The sequence below is a fragment of the Pseudophryne corroboree genome, chromosome 4, assembly GCF_028390025.1.
Source record: "Pseudophryne corroboree isolate aPseCor3 chromosome 4, aPseCor3.hap2, whole genome shotgun sequence".
NCBI classification, from domain to species: domain Eukaryota; kingdom Metazoa; phylum Chordata; class Amphibia; order Anura; family Myobatrachidae; genus Pseudophryne; species Pseudophryne corroboree.
In genome coordinates this window covers 201,672,390-201,695,192 of record NC_086447.1, presented here as the reverse complement: position 1 = coordinate 201,695,192, position 22,803 = coordinate 201,672,390, and the positions used below count along the sequence as shown (strand labels likewise).

General features: G+C 49.4%; 1 protein-coding gene across 6 annotated transcripts in view; it reads left to right on the top strand.

The window, feature by feature from the left end:
* Nucleotides 1–22,803, top strand: part of CROCC2 (ciliary rootlet coiled-coil, rootletin family member 2) — a 468,757-nt gene that overhangs the window by 377,573 nt on the left and 68,381 nt on the right. For 5 of the 6 annotated variants that reach the window (XM_063915774.1, XM_063915776.1, XM_063915772.1 and 2 more), the window contains one exon: nucleotides 4,100–4,279. The exons of the other annotated variant lie outside the window; for it this stretch is intronic. In XM_063915774.1, the coding sequence (XP_063771844.1) occupies nucleotides 4,100–4,279 (180 nt within the window). The remainder of the gene's footprint in view (nucleotides 1–4,099; nucleotides 4,280–22,803) is intronic. 6 annotated transcript variants of the gene reach the window in all.

The following is a 22,803-nucleotide window of genomic DNA, read 5'->3' as shown; positions in this document are numbered from 1 at the left end:
TCAGGAAGTGTTGCTACGGCACGGCTGGATTCTGAATATTCCAAAGTCGCAGCTGAGTCCTACGACGCGTCTGCCCTTCCTTGGTATGATTCTGGACACAGAACAGAAGAAGGTGTTTCTCCCGGAGGAGAAGTCTCAGGAGTTGGTGATTCTGGTCAGGGACCTCCTGAAACCAAAACAGGTGTCGGTGCATCACCGCTCGCGAATCCTGGGAAAGATGGTAGCGTCTTACGAAGCCATTCCTTTCGGCAGGTTCCATGCCAGGATCTTTCAGTGGGATCTGTTGGACAAGTGGTCCGGATCGCATCTTCAGATGCATCGGCTGATCACGCTGTCCCCAAGGACCAGGGTGTCTCTTCTGTGGTGGCTGCAGAGTGCTCATCTTCTCCAGGGCCGCAGGTTCGGCATACAGGACTGGGTCCTGGTGACCACGGATGCAAGCCTCCGCGGATGGGGGGCAGTCACTCAGGGAAGAAACTTCCAAGGCCTGTGGTCAAGTCAGGAGACTTGTCTGCACATAAACATACTGGAATTAAGGGCCATATACAACGCCCTGAGTCAAGCGGAGCCCCTGCTTCGAGACCAACCAGTGCTGATTCAGTCAGACAACATCACGGCAGTCGCCCATGTAAACCGCCAGGGCGGCACGAGAAGCAGGGTGGCAATGGCGGAAGCCACAAGGATTCTTCGTTGGGCGGAGAATCACGTGCAAACACTGTCAGCAGTGTTCATTCCGGGAGTGGACAACTGGGAAGCAGACTTCCTCAGCAGGCACGACCTCCACCCGGGAGAGTGGGGACTTCATCAAGAAGTCTTCGAGCAGATTGCAAATCGGTGGGAACGGCCACAGGTGGACATGATGGCGTCCCGCTTAAACAAAAAGCTAAAAAGATATTGCGCCAGGTCGAGGGACCCTCAGGCGATAGCTGTGGACGCACTGGTAACACCGTGGGTGTTCCAGTCGGTCTATGTGTTTCCTCCTCTTCCTCTCATACCCAAGGTGCTGAGAATAGTAAGAAAAAGAGGAGTGAGAACAATTCTCATCGTTCCGGATTGGCCAAGACGGACTTGGTACCCAGAGCTACAAGAGATGATCACAGAGGACCCATGGCCTCTGCCTCTCAGACAGGACCTGTTGCAACAGGGGCCCTGTCTGTTCCAAGACTTACCGCGACTGCGTTTGACGGCATGGCGGTTGAACGCCGGATCCTAGCGGAAAAGGGTATCCCGGAGGAAGTAATTCCTACACTGATAAGAGCTAGGAAGGGTGTGACAGCAAAGCATTATCACCGCATATGGCAAAAATATGTTGCTTGGTGTGAGGCCAGGAAGGCCCCTACAGAGGAATTCCAGTTGGGTCGATTTCTGCACTTCCTACAGTCAGGTGTGACTATGGGCCTCAAATTAGGGCCCATAAAGGTCCAGATCTCGGCCCTATCCATTTTCTTTCAAAAAGAACTGGCTTCACTGCCTGAGGTTCAGACATTTGTAAAGTGAGTGCTGCATATTCAGCCTCCTTTTGTGCCACCAGTGGCACCTTCGGATCTTAACGTTGTGTTGGATTTCCTGAAATCCCACTGGTTTGAGCCACTTAAGACCGTGGAGCTAAAATACCTCACGTGGAAAGTGGTCATGCTGTTGGTCTTAGCATCGGCTAGGCGGTTTCAGAATTGGCGGCTTTGTCATGTAAAAGCCCCTATCTGATCTTCCATATGGACAGGGCAGAATTGCGGACTCGTCCCCAATTTCTCCCTAAGGTGGTATCATCGTTTTATTTGAACCAACCTATTGTGGTGCCTGCGGCTACTCGTGACTTGGAGGAATCCAAGTTGCTGGACGTAGTCCGGGCTTTGAAGATTTATGTAACCAGAACGGCTAGAGTCAGGAAGACTGACTCGCTGTTTATCCTGTATGCACCCAACAAGCTGGGTGCCCCTGCTTCAAAGCAAACTATTGCTCGCTGGATCTGTAACACGATTCAGTAGGTTCATTCTGCGGCAGGATTGCCGCATCCAAAATCAGTGAAAGCCCATTCCACAAGGAAGGTGGGCTCGTCTTGGGCGGCTGCCCGAGGGGTCTCGGCTTTACAGCTTTGCCGAGCAGCTACTTGGTCGGGTTCAAACACATTTGCTAAGTTCTACAAGTTTGATACCTTGGCTGAAGAGGACCTTGAGTTTGCTCATTCGGTGCTGCAGAGTCATCCGCACTCTCCCGCCCGTTTGGGAGCTTTGGTATAATCCCCATGGTCCTTACGGAGTCCCCAGCATCCACTAGGACGTCAGAGAAAATAAGAATTTACTCACCGGTAATTCTATTTCTCGTAGTCCGTAGTGGATGCTGGGTGCCCGTCCCAAGTGCGGACTTCTTCTGCAAAACGTGTATATAGTTATTGCTTACTAAAGGGTTATTGTTATGAGCCATCCGTTGAATGAGGCTCAGTTGTTGTTCATACTGTTAACTGGGTATGGTTATCACAAGTTGTACGGTGTGATTGATGTGGCTGGTATGAGTCTTACCCTGGATTCCAAATCCTTTCCTTGTAGTGTCAGCTCTTCCGGGCACAGTTTCCCTAACTGAGGTCTGGAGGAGGGGCATAGAGGGAGTAGCCAGTGCACATCAGATAGTACCTAATCTTTCTTTTAGAGTGCCCAGTCTCCTGCGGAGCCCGTCTATTCCCCATGGTCCTTACGGAGTCCCCAGCATCCACTACGGACTACGAGAAATAGAATTACCGGTGAGTAAATTCTTATTTTTATCTTTACTGTCACAAATTAAATAAACTTTTAATTTACATTTCTTTTCATTTGTGCCATTAAATAATGACACTTTTGTATTTTTCCCTAATAAAGCATTGTAAGGGGAAGCAGCATGTCGACGGTCAAAGGGCCTAATTCAGATCTGATCGCAGCATCAAATTTGTTAGCTAATGGGCAAAACCATATATAACTTGCAGAGAGAGTTAGATTTGGGTGGGGTGTATTCAAACTGAAATCTAAATTGCAGTGTGAAAATAAAGCAGACAGTATTTACCCTGCACAGAAACAAAATAACCCACCGAAATATCTACCCCCCCCCCCACCCCCGCAGTGCACATGGTTTTGCCCATTAGTTAACAAATTTGCTGCTGCGATCAGGTCTGAATTAGGCCCTTTGACAGTCGATATGCTATGAGCTTGAGTGTAACAATGTGTCAACAATGTCAAATGTCAGCATTATGAATGTCAACAGAATGACAACATAATATTAGGGTTAAGTTGCAACTAGAGTTAGGTTAAATTAGGATTAGGCTAAAATTTGAGTTTCGACATAAGGTGGACATTCTGAATATGTCGTCATTTTGTCAGTATTGATATTTTGAACGTCGACATAACATACTGAACCCATCTTCGGTTTTAGCAATTTTGTGATAAAACACACCAGGGGCCAAATGTAATGTTAATTTTTTTTTTTTAAAGTGGCAATCATTTACACTGCAAAACCAGGTTGATCTTGCTGTGTAAATGATTACCACTTTAAAAAAAACTGCAAAACATTACCAAATCTCTCACTCTTTGAAACTCTCACTTGATTACATTTGGCCCCAGAGGTTTTTATGGTCCTAAATTTAAAAAAATTCATACTTAGAATGTTTGCCAGCAAGTATATATAGATACAGCATACATATTTCTAGCCCAGAGGTGTAGCTAGGTTACATGGTGCCCGGAGCAAGGGTATGTTTCGGAGCCCCCTCCCCTGTACTGAATTGGAGGCATGTTACATTTGAAAAGAAAAAATATAGAAAAATCCTAAATTGGTGACAGGGCCGGTTCTAGACCTTGTGGAAAGTTTCCTTTGGGCACCCCACATGTTTAAAACAGGGGCCGTGCGCGCTGAGTGTGCACCCCCCTACTTCTTCTCCTGCTCTGCGGCTGCCTGTACAACGGCTCTCGGTATAGCGGACAGAAGGAGGGGGTGGCCAGGCGACGCGCCCTCCAACTTTTCCAGCGCCCGGAGATTGCTCTCCACCGGAGCCACCCTCGCTACACCCCTGTTCTAGCCTTCTGAAATGTGTGCATAATGCGTTCTTTGACTTATGGAGATGTCACTGCTTCCCATCCAGGCTCTGCTCAAGCAGCAGCAGCGGGAGAAGGAACAGAGCGTTGCGCTGCTGGAGCTACAAGAGCGAGTCAAGATGTTGCAAGATGAAAAGACACAGGTTGAGATAGATAGACAGGATGTTCAACACTCAGCAGCACTTCTAGAGAAGGGAAACAGCAAACTGAAAGCTGCTCTAGAAAAGGTCAGTGTGGAAAGGGGCCTTTTACAGCAGCACCCATATCTTATGCAATGTGATTGCACCACTTACCTTGTTTGAAATCATCATAATATGAAAAAATGATGGCTAATATGGGTAAGAGGCAGACATACATGGGCAAGAGGCAGACATACAATTTGCTAACTCTGTAAGCAGACACTGTGACTTTTATCTGCGTAAATGTGACTGCTATAACTCTTTGCACACTTCAAGATGTTCACCCACTTTTCAGTCTTTGGAAGGACCCCAGAAAAGAGGGTTACCATTATGGGATGACAGTACTCTAGAAAATGTGCAAGGTGCAAACAGAAGGACCATCCTGATGCTAACTTAGGACTCCTTCATTCTCCTAGTCTCATGTATGTCATGAGTGAGGGTTCATTGGGACTGCATTTACGTTAAGAAACTTTCTCTGTCATCCATCATGGGGGACGCTGCGCTGTTACTTGTGGGTTAGAGATGTGTGGTAGTGGAGTTTGGCACAGAACCTATCAAACAAACTGCCTCCTCCCCCCTCTAACCCCTCCCATCTCCTTCCTGCCCAGCCATCAACTCAGTTTTAGTTTTGTGCCTGTGGAGTACAGACACAGTTTTTCTTTCTCCTTAGATTTAGTGAGGTTTTGATTATTTTGGGATTTTCTCTAAAGTACCTAGTCCCTGTTTACAGATGACAGGTACTGCTGGAGTGGGTTTAGTTAGTAAGGATTGTCCCCACTCTGATCTGCCGCTGGAGGCCACCACACTTTGGTCACTGTGGCCCCATTCTTCTCTTCCATGATACAGGATGCGGCAGGGATAAGGTACACAGCCACAATCTGTCACTGACAGTATTGGGCTGTCCCCTCTATTGTTATTTCTATTGTTATGTCTGTTGTTATTTATAGTGTTGTGGCTCTGCAGCCTAATGCAAGGGTCTGCTGTGTAAGAGGACCTGGGTTCAAACCCTATGTTAGCTAGAAAGATTTCACTTATCTATATAACTCTGCACCCTCCCCCCCCCCTCCCTCTTCCCATCTTCCCCCTAGACCCCCCCCCCCCCCCAACCCCGGGCTCTGGAGGTGAGCGGTCGAGTTGTGGGGACATGACGAGGGCTACTGCCGGGTTGCTGAGTGGGATCCGGGAGAGTACTGTGTGCACTCCCAGGGACCAGCACACATTTGAGCTTGTGCCCGCAAAAGCCGGTTTCTGTAAACTCCCAGGGAGCAGCCGCGGCGGTTACGTAATTCATGCAGGGACGGAATCCCGCCCTGCTCTGCCCGCGCACGCTGTCCTACAGCATCCTGAGGGCTCCGGGCGCCATCTTCTCTGGCTGCAGACTGGGGGACGCTGTGCTACTCACGCCGTCTAGGACACGGAGGATACAGCTATTTTCTGGGGGAAGTTTTTATTAGAAGCAGCAACACTTCTCACTGTCTCCATTCACAACTAACTGCAAGTATATTTGTGGATGGTTTTCTCTAGCCCTAGTGGGAGATAGCAGTCAGCCTTATTGGTGTCACTAGAATTGTGGGTTAACTGCTAGGTCACTTTTATAGGGGATTTATAGTTCATTTATAGTGCGCTTAAATATTGATTTAAAAAAAAAAAGAGAGAAAATATGGCCAGTAAGCCGGACAAAACTACAAAGGGCAGAACGGCCTCTGTGGTTTATTTTTCCTGTTCACAGTGTGGCTCAAAGCTGGCTAGGGGTAGCGCTGACCCGGGTACCCTCTGTACTTCGTGCTCTGGTGCATCAGTGGCGGATCAACATGGAGGTTCCACAGATCAGTCTATGCCCCCATGGGCCAAGAACATGGTGGATGCCGTTTCGGATTTGCGTCAGTCTAGATCGGAGGCTGAATCTGGTCAGACTCAGGTGGAGCCTCTGTGGGCCCAGAATATGGGCAAGTGTCTTACTGATTTAACTCATTCTTTAAACAAGTTTGTAAACTCTGCCAGCAGTTCCACTGCTACAAAACGTCCACAACCGTTACCCGCTATAACATTTCCGGGGGAGGAGTTGGATTCTCTGACATTTCCATTGGGGGGGGGGAGTAGATCCTGAATGGGACGAAGTTTCGGCTTGGGAAGACGAGGAGCTATCTACTAGCTCAGGTGTTAGATTGCTGATAGAAGCCATTCGTCAGACTCTTAATATTCAGGATACGGCAGTGGCGGAGACTTCCTCTGCCTTTTTCAAAAGACAGAAAAGACAAGTTACTGCCTTCTCTTCTTACTCTCACTTTGCGGATATTTTAAAAGAACCCTGGCTTAAACCGGATTCTCGTTTCCAGGCTCCTTAGAAATTAAAATTTCTATATCCTTTTACAGAGGAAGACACAAAATTTGGGGAAACAGCCCCAAAGGTAGACGCTCCTATTTCACATTTGGCAAAAGCTACGGTTATTCCTTCTGTACAGTCTGTGACTTTAAAAGACCCTACAGATAGGAAGATAGAAGCAATACTAAAATCTATGTTTTCTTTATCAGGTGTCTCTCTACGTCCAATTCTTGCTGGAGCTTGAGTCCTTAAGGCCGTGGATGAATGGCTAGCACAGGTCGTATCTGGAATGCAATCGGATGATCCGTCGGAAGCCATCCAATTAGCAGAACAGATCTCGGAGGCTCTTACTGATGTGGGTGAGGCCTTGTTAGATTCTGTTGCGCTACAGTCCTGTGTCTCTGCCTTGACAGTGTCAGCAAGACGGTCTCTTTGGCTTCGGGTTTGGAATGCTGATTCGGACTCAAAGCAGACCTTGACAGCAGTACCCTTTGAAGGGGAGTTTCTTTTTGAGTCAGAGTTAAAGAAGATTATTTCAGATACTACAGGAGGAAAGAGCCCCTTTCTTCCAGTTGCGCCTCAAAAAACTAAACCTACGAAGTTTCGGTTCTTTCGTACGCAAGGCAGAAGTAGTTTCCATTCCTTTCGTGCTTTCTCCAGATTTCCACGAAGAGGGTCATTCAGAGGTAGAGGATCTCAGGCTATTCGCAGACCAACCAGTAAGCCTACCGACAAGCCTGCTGCATGACGTTTCAAGACTTCAGGAGGGATCGATGAAGGTTGGGGCTCGGTTACTTCAGTTCAAGGAGGTGTGGCTCCTGTCGAAACCAGATCGGTGGGTGATGGGGGTCATATCCAGAGGATATATGTTGGATCTCGTGAAACCAGTTCCATACCGTCTGTTCGTCACTCCTCTCCCAGACGATCCCTCCAGACGTCAAGCTCTTCTTCAGGCAACAGCCATCCTCTTACGAAATGGAGTAATCCTTCCGGTTCCCACTCAGCAGAGGGGTCGGGGATTTTACTCGGGTCTTTTTCTCGTGGACAAACCGGACGGTTCGTTTCGACCCATTCTAGTTCTCAAAGCCCTCAACCCATATCTCTCAACCCAAAAATTCAAAATGGAATCCATACGCTCAATTATCGCCGCCATGGAGCCAGGTGTTAGGTTCCTGGTGCTCAGAACAAGGGAGATGTTCATGAAGTGAGTCCAGAGCACCAGGACGTAATGCTGGGAAAGGGGAATGGAAAGGGAATAGCCCCTGGCGCCCTAACTCTGTTGTCTCACCCGTGCTATCGGAAATCCCTTGCGAGACTATGGTTTCTTGAGCCCTTGGCAGCCACGTTTGAAGGGCGGATTATGTCTGCCCAACTCCGGTGCCCCCCGGTCTTAATGAGAGACAAAGGGAAATCCGAGGCAGAATGATAACAAGAGGACCTCTAACTAAGCAAACAGGCCAGGGGCTATAAGCTAACTAAAAACCTAAAGTATGTGCGGAGAAACCGCCAAAGGAAAAGAACAACAAAGGAAATGCTGATCACACGCCGACACAATACCTTTGTGTACCGGCGGTGACAGCATAAGCAGAACCCTCTGCAAAACACCAGGGACAGAAACAATAATGGAATACAGCGGCCTAGGCCAACGGACGCGGGAGAGCCGCTACTCACGGAACCGGTACGAATACTGGCAAACGGACAGGAACTTCTAATGCTGCCGACACCGACTCTCAGAACTGGAGGACAGGCAGAATCCCAAACGACAGACCGGTGGACACCAGGAAGCCAGAAGACTTGACCAGGGACAGGCAAAGCCACTGGAACTCAGGGCAGGAACGCCTCACAGCAGGACACGGGATCAGACACAGGAATCGACACAGGGACTGACACAGGAATCAACACAGGGACTGACAGGAACCAGCTCAAACTTTAAGCAGACTGCAAACCAAGGAATATCACCAGCATCTGTGAATTGCAGTCAGCCAGCATATAACAGAGAGGCCTAATTAATAATCCCATGCAGCTGCCCTGTTGCATGATTCCAAACTGACAAGATGCAATTAGCAGCCAGGTGAGGCTGAACACATGGGAACAAGCTGCAATTACACAGACTCACCAGCGGCAGCAGACAAGAGTATTCTAAAACAGAGCAACAGGAAATCCTGGCATGCAAGACAACTTTATAAACATAAAATAGGAATGAACCACTACCTGTGGTTCATAATAGTATCCCCTCCTTAAGGGTGAGCTCCGAGCACCCCATGACACCCACGGGGAACATAAACAGAAGTATAACATGAAATACAGAACAAAACTGCAAAACAGGAATGAGCCACAGCCGTGGCTCATAACATTACCCCCCCCCCCCCCCTTGAGGAGGGGTCAAAAGACACCAAAATTCAGACTATCCAGGACAAGGGATACAAAAAAAAAAAAAACCTGACACACTGGTCTAACAGACAAGAAAACAAAAAACAAGCTGTAGCAACAACTTGTAACAGTGCCCTCCCCTTGATGGTGGCCACTGGACACAAGACAAGGGGGGAAAAAAAAAAATCTCTCTTTTTTTTTTATCAAGGCAAGAGTCAAAAATTACTTCTTTTTCTTCTTCTTCTTTTTACAAAGCTCTTTAGGTCTGACCAAGGTAATTCCCCAAACATTGTCTGAACTGATGGTACCACCCAGCAAGGCTGCGTTCAAATCAGAGACAGGTCTCTTACCCTTGGGAGCTGAATTTTCTGGTAAAGTACTATTATTAGAAGAAGTCAAAAAAGCACATCCTGCAGTCAAAACAACGGGCTGGGACTCTTGTGCCGAGTTTACAGTATTTGGTGGACTCTCAGCAGACAAGACGGGTGACTTAGAGGAACCTGAACCAATTTCTTTGGAACCGTATCTTTTAACAATTGCATCACAGAATGCTAGGGGATCCTGAAGAATGGGATCTTCAGCTTTCATTAGGCTGGTCGCCCACTCAGAAGGCTCTCCTCTAAAAGAATAAATCAGATAGAGCCCAAGGTTTTCTGAAGTGATGCCCAGAAATGGTCTAGACAACATAATAGTGTAATAGTGTTTAAAAAGCGCCAGAAATTGGGCGAAGTCCCCATCAAAGGTTATGGATGTTGAGATATCAGAGTCAGGATCTGTTTCCTTCTCATCTGACTGACTGGAGTGCTTTGCTAGGACCTGGTCACTATTGACCTTACTCGAGGCTGAGACTCTCTGAACCCCACAAGGGGCTGAGACTTTCTGAACCCCACCCGGGGCAGTGACTTTCTGAACCCCACCCGGGGTAGTGACTTTCTGAACCCCACCCGGGGCAGTGACTTTCTGAACCCCACCCGGGGCAGTGACTTTCTGAACCCCACCCGGGGCAGTGACTTTCTGAACCCCACCCGGGGCAGTGACTTTCTGAACCCCACCCGGGGCAGTGACTTCCGGGAACCCCGCTGGGGCAGTGGCCTCCGAGAACCCCGCTGGGGCAGTGGCCTCCGAGAACCCCGCTGGGGCAGTGGCCTCCGAGAACCCCGCTGGGGCAGTGGCCTCCGGGAACCCCGCTGGGGCCAGCACCTCGGATTCTTTTACTGGGACCGGGCCGTTGGCCTCCCTGACTGGGATCGGGCCATCGGCCTCCCTCTCTGAGTCGATAATTATCGAAAGTTCTCCCGGGACTATGACTTCCGTAACTTTTGCTGAAGCAATAACGTTCAGATCCTCCACTAATGCTATGCTTCTTAAGTTCTTTCCTGGGGAAGCGACTTCTAGACCCTTCTTTGGGGCTGCGTCTCTCGAGACCCCACTTGGGGATATTACTTCAAAGATCCCTTCTGGGGTTTTGCTTCTCGAGTTCCCCTCAAGAACTATGGTTTTAGAGACCCTTTCTAGGGTTGCGCTTTTCAAGTCCCTACCTGGGGTAACAGCTTCTGAGACCCCTTCCGGTATGGACACCTGAACTATAATATTTGATGTCCCTCTATAAGCTAGGGCATCGGGTACCGCTCCAGCACTCTGGGCATCGGGTACCGCTCCAGCACTCTGGGCATCGGGTACCGCTCCAGCACTCTGGGCATCGGGTACCGCTCCAGCACTCTGGGCATCGGGTACCGCTCCAGCACTCTGGGCATCGGGTACCGCTCCAGCACTCTGGGCATCGGGTACCGCTCCAGCACTCTGGGCATCGGGTACCGCTCCAGGACCCTGGGCTACGGGCACCGCTCCAGGACCCTGGGCTACGGGCACCGCTCCAGGACCCTGGGCTACGGGCACCGCTCCAGGACCCTGGGCTACGGGCACCACTCCAGGACCCTGGGCTACGGGCACCACTCCAGGACCCTGGGCTACGGGCACCACTCCAGGACCCTGGGCATCGGGCACCACTCCAGGACCCTGGGCATCGGGCACCACTCCAGGACCCTGGGCATCGGGCACCACTCCAGGGACCTGGGCATCGGGCACCACTCCAGGAACCTGGGCATCGGGCACCACTCCAGGGACTTGCAACTCCGCTTCCACAGGAACCTCAAGAGAGGAGAGAAACATTCTCTTTTGATTCCTGAATCTATAATGGGGCTCCCTTGCCCAAGGACCCCAATTATAGGACAGAGAGCCTTTTTGTGTGGGTTGTGTGACAAGTACCTCTGCCACAGTAGAGACAGGAGTAGAGGAGTAGGTCTTGTATCATGACTCAACTTGGCCAAAGGGCAAGACTCGTCACCACACTTTGGCTTGCGCAACTCACAGGTCTGCAGATAATGGCCTAAACCCCCACAATATAGGCATAAGTTTAAGTTTCTGCGACGCAGACGCTCCTCTTCTGAGAGCCTGGGCCGCAGAAAACTTTTAAACCTTTTCTCTTCAATTAAACCAGAGGATTCTCTTGTCACCATACTGTGAACAAGAGTCTCTTTAGAGATAGATGTACTCTCAACGACTTCTGGCAAAATGAGCAAGATTTTAGTCAGAAGGTTTTGCAGTTGCTTTAGGGATTGCTGCAAAACTTCTAGTCGCTCTGGTCTCAAAGCACTGAATACAGAGTTCAGGGCTGCGAGAGATGCCTGCAGGGCTTGCATAGTAGACATAGGAGGATTTAAAACTAGACAAGACAAGGCAAGACAAGGCAAGGCAAGGCAAGACTAAATTTTGCTAAACAAAACAAGACTTTTTTTTTTTTTTTTTTTAAACACCGGACTGGATTCTAAACACCGGACTGGATTCTAAACACCGGACTGGATTCTGCACACTGAATTCTAGACAGGACTGGATTCTAAACACCGGATTGGATTCTGCACACTGAATTCTAGACAAGACTGGATTCTAGACTAGACACTGGACTGGGCCAAAAAAGAAAAAAAAGTTTTATTTCTTTTTTGTGGTATGGCTGGTGATAATGTTAGGTTCCTGGTGCTCAGAACAAGGGAGATGTTCATGAAGTGAGTCCAGAGCACCAGGACGTAATGCTGGGAAAGGGGAATGGAAAGGGAATAGCCCCTGGCGCCCTAACTCTGTTGTCTCACCCGTGCTATCGGAAATCCCTTGCGAGACTATGGTTTCTTGAGCCCTTGGCAGCCACGTTTGAAGGGCGGATTATGTCTGCCCAACTCCGGTGCCCCCCGGTCTTAATGAGAGACAAAGGGAAATCCGAGGCAGAATGATAACAAGAGGACCTCTAACTAAGCAAACAGGCCAGGGGCTATAAGCTAACTAAAAACCTAAAGTATGTGCGGAGAAACCGCCAAAGGAAAAGAACAACAAAGGAAATGCTGATCACACGCCGACACAATACCTTTGTGTACCGGCGGTGACAGCATAAGCAGAACCCTCTGCAAAACACCAGGGACAGAAACAATAATGGAATACAGCGGCCTAGGCCAACGGATGCGGGAGAGCCGCTACTCACGGAACCGGTACGAATACTGGCAAACGGACAGGAACTTCTAATGCTGCCGACACCGACTCTCAGAACTGGAGGACAGGCAGAATCCCAAACGACAGACCGGTGGACACCAGGAAGCCAGAAGACTTGACCAGGGACAGGCAAAGCCACTGGAACTCAGGGCAGGAACGCCTCACAGCAGGACACGGGATCAGACACAGGAATCGACACAGGGACTGACACAGGAATCAACACAGGGACTGACAGGAACCAGCTCAAACTTTAAGCAGACTGCAAACCAAGGAATATCACCAGCATCTGTGAATTGCAGTCAGCCAGCATATAACAGAGAGGCCTAATTAATAATCCCATGCAGCTGCCCTGTTGCATGATTCCAAACTGACAAGATGCAATTAGCAGCCAGGTGAGGCTGAACACATGGGAACAAGCTGCAATTACACAGCAGACAAGAGTATTCTAAAACAGAGCAACAGGAAATCCTGGCATGCAAGACAACTTTATAAACATAAAATAGGAATGAACCACTACCTGTGGTTCATAACACCAGGGGAATATTTGGCTTCAATAGACATAAAAGATGCCTACCTACATGTACCTATTTGGATGGGTCATCAATCTCTTCTGAGATTTGCAGTCGGACCTTGGCATTTTCAGTTTCAGGCTCTTCCCTTTGGTCTATCCACGGCTCCTTGGGTGTTTACAAAAGTCATGGGTCATGTAGTAGCAGTTCTCCGTTGTCAGGGGGTCAACATCACTCTATACATGGACGATCTGTTAGTCAAGGCCCCGTCAGAGGCGATCTTCTATCAGAACATGTGTCTAACGATAGAGACTCTGCAGTCATTTGGATGGATAATAAACTTTCCAAAGTCGTCTTTACTTCCTTCCCAGAAAATTATATTTCTGGGACTTTTATTCAACACCAACAGCCAGAAGGTGTTTCTTCCTTCGGACAAGATTCAGGATCTGCAATCCAGAATTCGGACACTGTTGCACTTACCGGTAGTTTCGGTCCTCAGATGCATGCAGGTGTTAGGCAAGATGGTGTCAGCCTTCGATGCAGTCCCATACGCCAGATTTCATGCCCGGCCTCTTCAGGCTCAGATTCTCAGCTGTTGGACTCGGATGGAACCACGTCTCGAATTGCAGTTGATCCGCTTGTCGGTAAAGACTCGTCAGTCACTTCACTGGTGGCTTCACAGCCACAATTTGACAAAAGTTGCGCCGTTCACGATTTGGTCTTGGATGATGGTCACCACAGACACAAGCCTCAGCGGTTGGGGAGCGGTGTTCCAAACTCATCACTTCCAAGGGCGCTGGAACAATCAGGAGTCAAAATTACAGATCAACATTTTGGAGTTGAGGGCAATCCGGTATGCACTACTTCAGATTCAAACCATGGTACAGGGTCATCCAGTTCGTGTTCAGTCCGACAACGCCACAGCAGTGGCTTACATAAACAAACAGGGAGGAACTCGAAGCTGGTCCGTCATGAGAGAAGTCGCTCAGATTCTCACGTGGGCGGAACGTTGGGTTCCGGTAATATCCGCAATTCACATTCCAGGAGTCGAGAACTGGGAAGTGGATTTTTTGAGCCGTCACATGATTCATCCGGGAGAATGGGAACTTCACCAGGAAGTGTTTCTATCTCTAGTGGCCCGCTGGGGAATGCCCGACGTAGACCTAATGGCGTCTCGTCTCAACAAGAAGCTTCCTCACTACGGCTCGCGGACTCAGGATCCTCAAGCACTTCTAATCGATGCCCTGACAGCCCCGTGGCAGTTTCAACTGGGATACGTATTTCCGTCAATCCCACTGATTCCACGTCTACTTCAACGCATTCAGCGAGAAGGTCTCGCAATCATTCTGGTGGCTCCAGATTGGCCACGCCGACAGTGGTACACTCTTCTACGTGGCATGGTCGTCAGGGAACCCTTTCGTCTCCCCCTGCGACCAGATCTTCTTCTTCAAGGACCATGTCGCCACCCAAATTTAAGTCGGCTGGCTTTGACGGCTTGGTTCTTGAATCCAACATTTTAAGAGCAAAAGGATTTTCTCATTCTGTTGTTCAGACGATGATTCAGGTTAGGAAACCGGTAACTTCTGGCATTTACCATAGGGTATGGCGTATTTACATTGCTTGGTGCAAAAAGCAGGGCTTGACTCCGCATTTGTTTAAACTTCCTCGTCTACTATCTTTCCTTCAGGAGGGTCTCAATAAGGGTCTGAGACTTTCTTCACTAAAGGGTCAGGTTTCAGCCTTGTCGGTTCTTTTTCAAAAGAAACTAGCGATCATTCCAGAGTTTCAGACATTCCTTCAGGGAGTACTTTGGATTAACCACCTTTTATTCCTCCGTTTCCTCCCTGGGATTTAAACTTAGTCCTTACTGCTCTTCAAAAATCTCCGTTTGAGCCTTTGGAATCTGTAGAACTGCGTTATCTAACACTAAAAGTTGTTTTTCTTTTGGCTATTGCCTCAGCTAGACGAGTGTCTGAGTTGGCGGCTCTTTCTTACAGGCCACCCTTGTTAGTTTTTCATGATAACTGGGTGGTTCTGAGGACTAAGCCTTCTTTCCTTCCGAAGGTTGTTTCGGCATTCCATTTAAATCAGGACATTGTCCTTCCAGCGTTTGCTCCGTCTTCTTCTTCCGGGGAGAACTCCCATTTGGCTCTCTTGGATGTTGTCAGGGCCTTATGTATTTATTTGTCTCGCACGGAATCTTTCCGTCGTACGGATACCTTGTTGGTATTGATTGATGCTCTCAAACGAGGTTGGCCGGCTTCCAAGAACATTGTGGCCCGTTGGGTAACTTCGGCCATCAGACAGGCATACGTCTCTTCAAATGTTTCAGTCCCTGACTCAATTACAACTCATTCGACTAGAGCTGTTGGAGCCACTTGGGCTGTTCGCGGTGGTGCATCTATTGAGCAGCTGTGCAGGGCGGCGACCTGGTCGTCAGTCCATACTTTCACAAAGTTTTACCGTTTTCATACTTTTGGTTTAGAGACTGCCTCTGTTGGGCATCATATTTTATAGGCGGCTATGCCGTCTACGTCTCCCTCCTCTCATTAGCTTGCTTTGGGAAATCCCACAAGTAACGGCGCAGCGTCCCCCAGATGGATGACAGAGAAATAGGGATTTTTGTTTACTTACCGTAAAATCTCTTTCTCTGAGTCCATCTGGGGGACGCTGCGATCCCTCCCGTAGGTTTGTCTGGTTTATTTGGTTCTTTTTTCTGGTCTATCTCCTTTGGCTTGGCTAAACGTTAACTGAGTTGATGGCTAGGCAGGAAAGAGATAGGAGGGTTTAGAGGGGGGAGGAGGCAGTTTGTTTGATAGGTTCTGTGCCAAACTCCACTACCACACATCTCTAACCCATAAGTAACGGTGCAGCGTCCCCCAGATGGACTCAGAGAAAGATCCCTATTTCTGCTGCGGGGTACACTGGGCTCCACAAGGAAAGACATAGGGGTGTAGCGTAGGATCTTGATCCGAGGCACCAACAGGCTCAAAAGCTTTGACTGTTCCCAGAATGCACAGCGCCGCCTCCTCTATAACCCCGCCTCCCTGCACAGGAGCTCAGTTTTGTAGTTGGTGCCGCAGATAGCAGGCACATAACAGAGGGGCTGCTCTGGGCAGCCCTAAGAAGAGCTTTTTGAGAAGAAAAGTGAAGACTTCAAGGGCTGCAGCAGTGTGTACATGTCTAGTGACATTCACTGCTGCAGCTCCATCTCTCCCCAGCAGCGCTGTACACTCCCGAGCCCTGGTTGCCGGGTAACTACAGCAGGAGGCTCCGGTTTTCTTCTAACGTCAGGCACACACGACGGGGGCTCTCCGGGATCGCGCTTCGGGAGGTAGTGAGTGGGTCCCGCTCGCGGGACCCCCGGCGCGGTCAGTGGGAGGCGGGCCGTGCGCGCTGGCGGTGGACACTGTGGCAGTACAGGCGATCCCACTAGATCACCAGGGCATGGGTGCCGGTCAGGTTTTCCCTTAAAACCGTTTTACTAGTAACCCACAGTACCCGGTGGTTTTGCCAGCAGGGGGATAAGGCTTAGACCTGGAGCCCCTCCCCCAGCCCCAGGGCGCCATTTCCAGCAAATGTTCCCACCCTGGAGCTGCATATCTGTCTCTCCCTCACTCCCTGCCAGTGTTTGGGCGCCATTTCTCTCAGCTACACTGTTCCTGGGACTGCTTGGGCAAATCCTCCAGTGTAAAGCCGCCTGGTTGTCAGCGCTGTGACTTTACATGACACTTAAGTTTTCTACATGTCAATTAGACAGTGTTAGTTAAGAAAGAGTGCATTTAGTCAAGGTTCTCTGGTACAAGTTCCCTGTGATATACATCCAGTTCTTACTGTGCAGTGTTATATCTATTGACTACATAGCTATATAAGCTGGTACAGTGCAGTATTATTGTTAGTAATAACCTCTGCATTGTTTACATGTGACTATATGTGTGTGCATTAGCTTGCTGAGTGGTTTCCATTTCGTGTCTCTCACTCAACTTGCTATCCCTATATTCTATAACCTGAGGGGGCTTGGTGCGTCAGGTTTTATAATTATATAGGATTTTCACAAGATATACTCTAATACGTATTTTTCTCTGATTTTAGTCACCATATCTCTCCTGTATCTCTGCTTGTGCTGACTACACTGCGCAGGGGTTTGGGTAAGCGGTATTGTGCTGCTGCCAATTGTACTGTGTTACCTGATACTGCAAGTTATATCATGTCTGCTTCTGAAGGTAATGGTTCTGGGGCTGAACACACTGTCGGTGTTGCTGAAGCCACAGTTCCATATAAGGAGAATATAGCAGCTGTGGGCTCTGGTTCTGGGGGCTCCTTGCTCCCCAGTGGGACTGTGGCAATGGAGGTACATAATGACTCACCGTGGGCTACTTTCTCCACGCTTCTACATACACTAGTTACTAAACTAACACCCCCTATGGGACCTCCTATGCCGGTGCAACCGTATGTGGCTAACCGCAGCTAACCCGCCTTGAGCGGACAATTTATCTGCTCAATTGAAGAAGTTGAACCAGTCCTTGACTACTAAAAAGTCTGACCCTCGCTTGCCTAAGACCAAGGGGTCCTCTAAGCGAGCTCTTATCTCCTCACAATCCACTGCTGTCACTGACACCTCGTCTGATGAAGATGGCGCTTACACTGACCCCACAGATTCTGACACAGATACTGCTAATGGGGAGGGTAGTTCACATGTGGATGTTCCTGATCTTTTGGAGGCTATTAAGTAAATTTTACAGATTACGGATGATCCCGAGCCATCCGCTCCTCCTAAGAAACCAGATAGGTTCAAGCGTCAGAAGGTGGTTAAACAAGTTTTACCTCACTCTGACCACCTAGTGGATATAAGTCAGGAACCCTGGGGAAACCCGGGAAATAAGTTTGTGCCTCAAAAGAAGATGCTGGCTCGCTATCCCCTCGCACCAGAGCTGTCTAAAAATTGGGAAACGCCTCCTCCAGTAGACTCACATGTGGCTAGGATGGTGGTTTCCTCAGCTCTACCTGTCACTACCGTCACGTCTCTAAAAGAGCCTACGGATAAACGTGTGGAGGGTTGTCTGAAAGCGATTTATACCCTCACGGGTGCTGCACAAAGGCCCACTCTTGCAGCAACATGGGCTGCAGAGGCTATTGAAGCATGGGCCTTGGAGTTAGAAGCTGAAATCTCTTCTGACCATGCTAGACAATGCTTGTCATATATTGTCACAGCTTCTCACTATATTAAAGAGGCGGCTTCTGATGCCGGTATCCTAGCAGCCAAGGCCTCTACTACATCAGTCCTGGCTCGCCGGATATTGTGGCTGAGATCCTGGTCTGTGGATCTGGACTCTAGAAAAACCCTGGAGGTACTCCCTTACAAGGGAGATATTCTGTTTGGGGAGGACTTAAATAAGATAGTGGCTGATTTGGCTACTGCCAAAACTGCCTGTCTGCCAAGTACCGCTCCTTCTGTGTCGAAGGCTAAAGGTACTTCCTTTCGCCCCTTTCGTCCTTCAGGTAAAGCAAAAGGTCAGGCGTACAACAAGCAGGCCCGCACTTCCAAACCTGGTAAGCCGAAGCCCAAAAGAGCCTGGGCTGCCCGTCAGCCAGCTTCCAAGACCGATAAGCCTGCCGCATGACGGGGCTGGCTACCCCCTGGGGGATCCCAGGTTGAGGGGCCGGCTTCTAGGGTATACTCAGGAATGGTTGAAGACCACTTCAGATGCCTGGGTACGGGAAGTCGTCACTCGAGGTTACGCCATAGCCTTCAAAAACCGACCCCCTCATCGATTTTGCCGGAAAGACGTCCCGTTGGACCAGACAAAGGCAAACACTCTACATTCGGTGGTACAGACCCTCCTGGATACAGGATTCGTAGTACAGGTGCCTCTTGCTCAGAGGGGCCGGGGGTACTATTCTCCGCTGTTTCTGGTCCCGAAACCGAATGGGTCCTCCCGGCCCATTCTCAACCTCAAGGCATTGAACAGGTTTGTGAAAATTTCCAAGTTCCGTATGGAAACCCTTCGCTCTATAGTTCTGGTCTTGGACCATGGGGACTACATGGTCTCCCTGGACATACAGGATGCTTACCTGCATATTCCTATAGCAGTGTCACATCAGCAATACCTGAGGTTTGCGATTGGCAACCTCCATTACCAGTTTCGGGCGTTACCTTTTGGTTTAACTATGGCTCCGCGAGTCTTCACCAAAGTTATGGCGGTGATGACGGTGGTACTCCGCCGTCAAGGGGTCGGGATACTGCCGTATCTGGACGACTTGTTAATCCTGGCAAATTCCCCAGAACTTCTCCTACGTCATCTGGATATGACTGTCTGGTTTCTACAAGCCCACGGGTGGCTCATCAACAGGAAGAAATCCTCCCTGGTCCCTGATCAGAGCATAGTCCACCTGGGAGCGCTATTGGACACTCACAAGCAGCGGTTGTTCTTGTCTCAGGAGAAAGCTTCAGGACAGGATTCGTTGCTTCCTTTCTCATCCGCAAGTGTCAATACATTCAGCTATGCAGGTGCTGGGCCTCATGGTGTCAGCATTCGACATGGTGGAGTATGCTCAATTCCATTCTCGCCCCCTCCAGAGGCTGATTCTAGCCAAGTGGGATGGCCTGCTTCACCGGATTAGGTCTCACATGATCTCATTGACTCCGGGGGTCCATCTGTCGCTGCACTGGTGGCTCCAGGACCAACGATTGTGCAGGGGCCGTCCCTTCTGGATATCCGACTGGGTTCTGTTGACGACAGATGCCAGTCTAAGAGGTTGGGGCGCGGTGCTGGAGCAACACTCCCTTCAGGGTCGGTGGACCAAGGAGGAATCTCTCCTCTCGATCAACATTCTGGAATTGCGGGCGGTCTTCAATGCGTTGAACCTGGCCCAGCATTTCATTCAGAACCATCCTGTTCAAGTACAGTCGGACAACGCCACCACAGTGGCTTACATAAATCATCAAGGCGGCACTCAAAGCCGTTTGGCAATGAAGGAAGTCTCACGGATTCTACATTGGGCGGAATGCCATCTACCGGCCATATCGGCAATATTCATTCCGGGTGTCTTGAATTGGGAAGTGGACTTTCTCAGTCGTCAGGACGTACACGCCGGAGAGTGGGGCCTCCATCCAGAAGTGTTTCAACTCATAGTGGAAAAGTGGGGCCTTCCAGACGTAGATCTGATGGCGTCTCGACACAATCACAAGGTTCCGGTTTTCGGAGCAAGGACAAGGGATCCTCAAGCAGCATTCGTGGATGCGCTGGCGGTGCCGTGGAGGTTTCACTGCCGTACGTGTTCCCTCCGGTGTCACTCCTGCCCAGGGTAATTCGGAAGCTCAAGCAAGAAAGAGGAATTCTGCTTCTCATATCTCCAGCGTGGCCCAGACGGCACTGGTTCTCAGACCTGCAGGGCCTATCGTCAGAGCGTCCAATTCTACTTCCGCAACGCCCAGACCTCCTCGTTCAGGGCCCCTGTGTCTACCAGGACCTAGCCCGGCTGTCTTTGACGGCGTGGCTCTTGAAGCTTCCGTCTTGAGGGCTAAAGGGTTTTCTAAGGCGGTCATTCAAACTATGTTGCGGGCCCGGAAACCGGCTTCTGCTCAGATTTACTATAGGGTCTGGCATTCTTACTTTGTTTGGTGCGCATCTAACCGTTATGACGCTTCCAAGTTTAGTATAGCCAAGCTGTTGGCCTTTCTTCAGCAGGGCCTGGACTTAGGCTTGCGTCTGGCCTCCCTCAAGGTTCAAATATCTGCCTTGTCGGTGTGGTTTCAGAGAAAGATTGCGACCTTGCCTGATGTGCATACCTTTACTCAGGGCGTGTTGCGTATCCAACCTCCCTATGTCCCGCCTGTGGCTCCTTGGGACTTGTCGGTGGTTTTGGAGGCGTTACAAGAGTCTCCGTTTGAACCTCTTGGTTCAGCTGATCTTAAGTGGCTTTCCCTTAAGGTGGTGTTTCTGCTGGCTATTGCTTCAGCTAGAAGAGTGTCAGATTTGGGTGCCTTGTCTTGTAGTTCCCCATATCTGATATTTCACCGTGACCGGGCGGTTCTTAGGACTCGTCCCAGATATTTACCTAAGGCGGTTTCTTCGTTCCACCTTAACCAGGAGATTGTGGTTCCGGCACTTGTTTCTCCTGATCTGTCTCCCAAAGAGCGGTCTTTGGATGTGGGGGGCAATTCCAAGTTGATCGCAGCAGGATTTTTGTTAGCAATTGGGCAAAACCATGTGCACTGCAGGGGAGGCAGATATAACATGTGCAGAGAGAGTTAGATTTGGGTGGGGTGTGTTCAATCTGCAATCTAATTTGCAGTGTAAAAATAAAGCAGCCAGTATTTCCCCTGCACAGAAATAAAATAACCCACCCAAATCTAACTCTTTCTGCAAATGTTATATCTGCCTCCCCTGCACACATGGTTTTGCCCAATTGCTATCAAAAATCCTCCTGCGATCAACTTGGAATTACCCCCATGGTTTTGCCCAATTGCTGTCAAAAAATAAGAATTTACTCACCGGTAATTCTATTTCTCGTAGTCCGTAGTGGATGCTGGGAACTTCGTAAGGACCGTGGGGAATAGACGGGCTCCGCAGGAGACTGGGCACTCTAAAAGAAAGATTAGGTACTATCTGGTGTGCACTGGCTCCTCCCTCCATGCCCCTCCTCCAGACCTCAGTTAGGGAAACTGTGCCCGGAAGAGCTGACACAACAAGGAAAAGATTTGGAATCCAGGGTAAGACTCATACCAGCCACACCAATCACACTGTACAACTTGTGATAACCATACCCAGTTAACAGTATGAACAACAACTGAGCCTCATTTAACGGATGGCTCATAACAATAACCCTTTAGTTAAGCAATAACTACATACATGTATTGCAGAGAGTCCGCACTTGGGACGGGCGCCCAGCATCCACTACGGACTACGAGAAATAGAATTACCGGTGAGTAAATTCTTATTTTCTCCGACGTCCTAGTGGATGCTGGGAACTCCGTAAGGACCATGGGGATTATACCAAAGCTCCCAAACGGGCGGGAGAGTGCGGATGACTCTGCAGCACCACATGAGCAAACTCAAGGTCCTCCTCAGCCAGGGTATCAAACTTGTAGAACTTAGCAAACGTGTTTGACCCCGACCAAGTAGCAGCTCGGCAAAGCTGTAAAGCCGAGACCCCTCGGGCAGCCGCCCAAGAAGAGCCCACGTTCCTTGTGGAATGGGCTTTTACCGATTTTGGATGCGGCAATCCAGCCGCAGAGTGAACTAGCTGAATCGTGCTATAGATCCAGCGAGCAATAGTCTGCTTCGAAGCAGGAGCGCCAACCTTGTTGACTGCATACAGAATAAACAGCGAGTCAGACCTTATGACTCCCGCCGTACTGGAAACATACATTTTCAAAGCCCGGACTACGTCCAGCAACTTGGAATCCTCCAAGTCCCTAGTAGCCGCAGGCACCACAATAGGCTGGTTCAAATGAAACGATGATACCACCCTAGGGAGAATTTGGGAACGGGTCCTCATTTCTGCCCTGTCCATATGGAAGATCAGATAAGGGCTTTTACATGACAAAACCGCCAATTCTGACACACGCCTAGCCGAAGCTAAGGCCAATAGCATGACCACTTTCCACGTGAGATATTTTAGCTCCACGGTCTTAAGTGGCTCAAACCAGTGGGATTTCAGGAAATCCAACACAACGTTAAGATCCCAAGGTGCCACCGGTGGCACAAAAGGAGGCTGAATATGCAGCACCCCCGGAACAATGTCTGAACTTCAGGCAGTGAAGCCAGTTCTTTTTGAGAGAAAATGGATAGGGCCGAAATCTTGACCTTTATGGATCCTAATTTTAGGCCCAT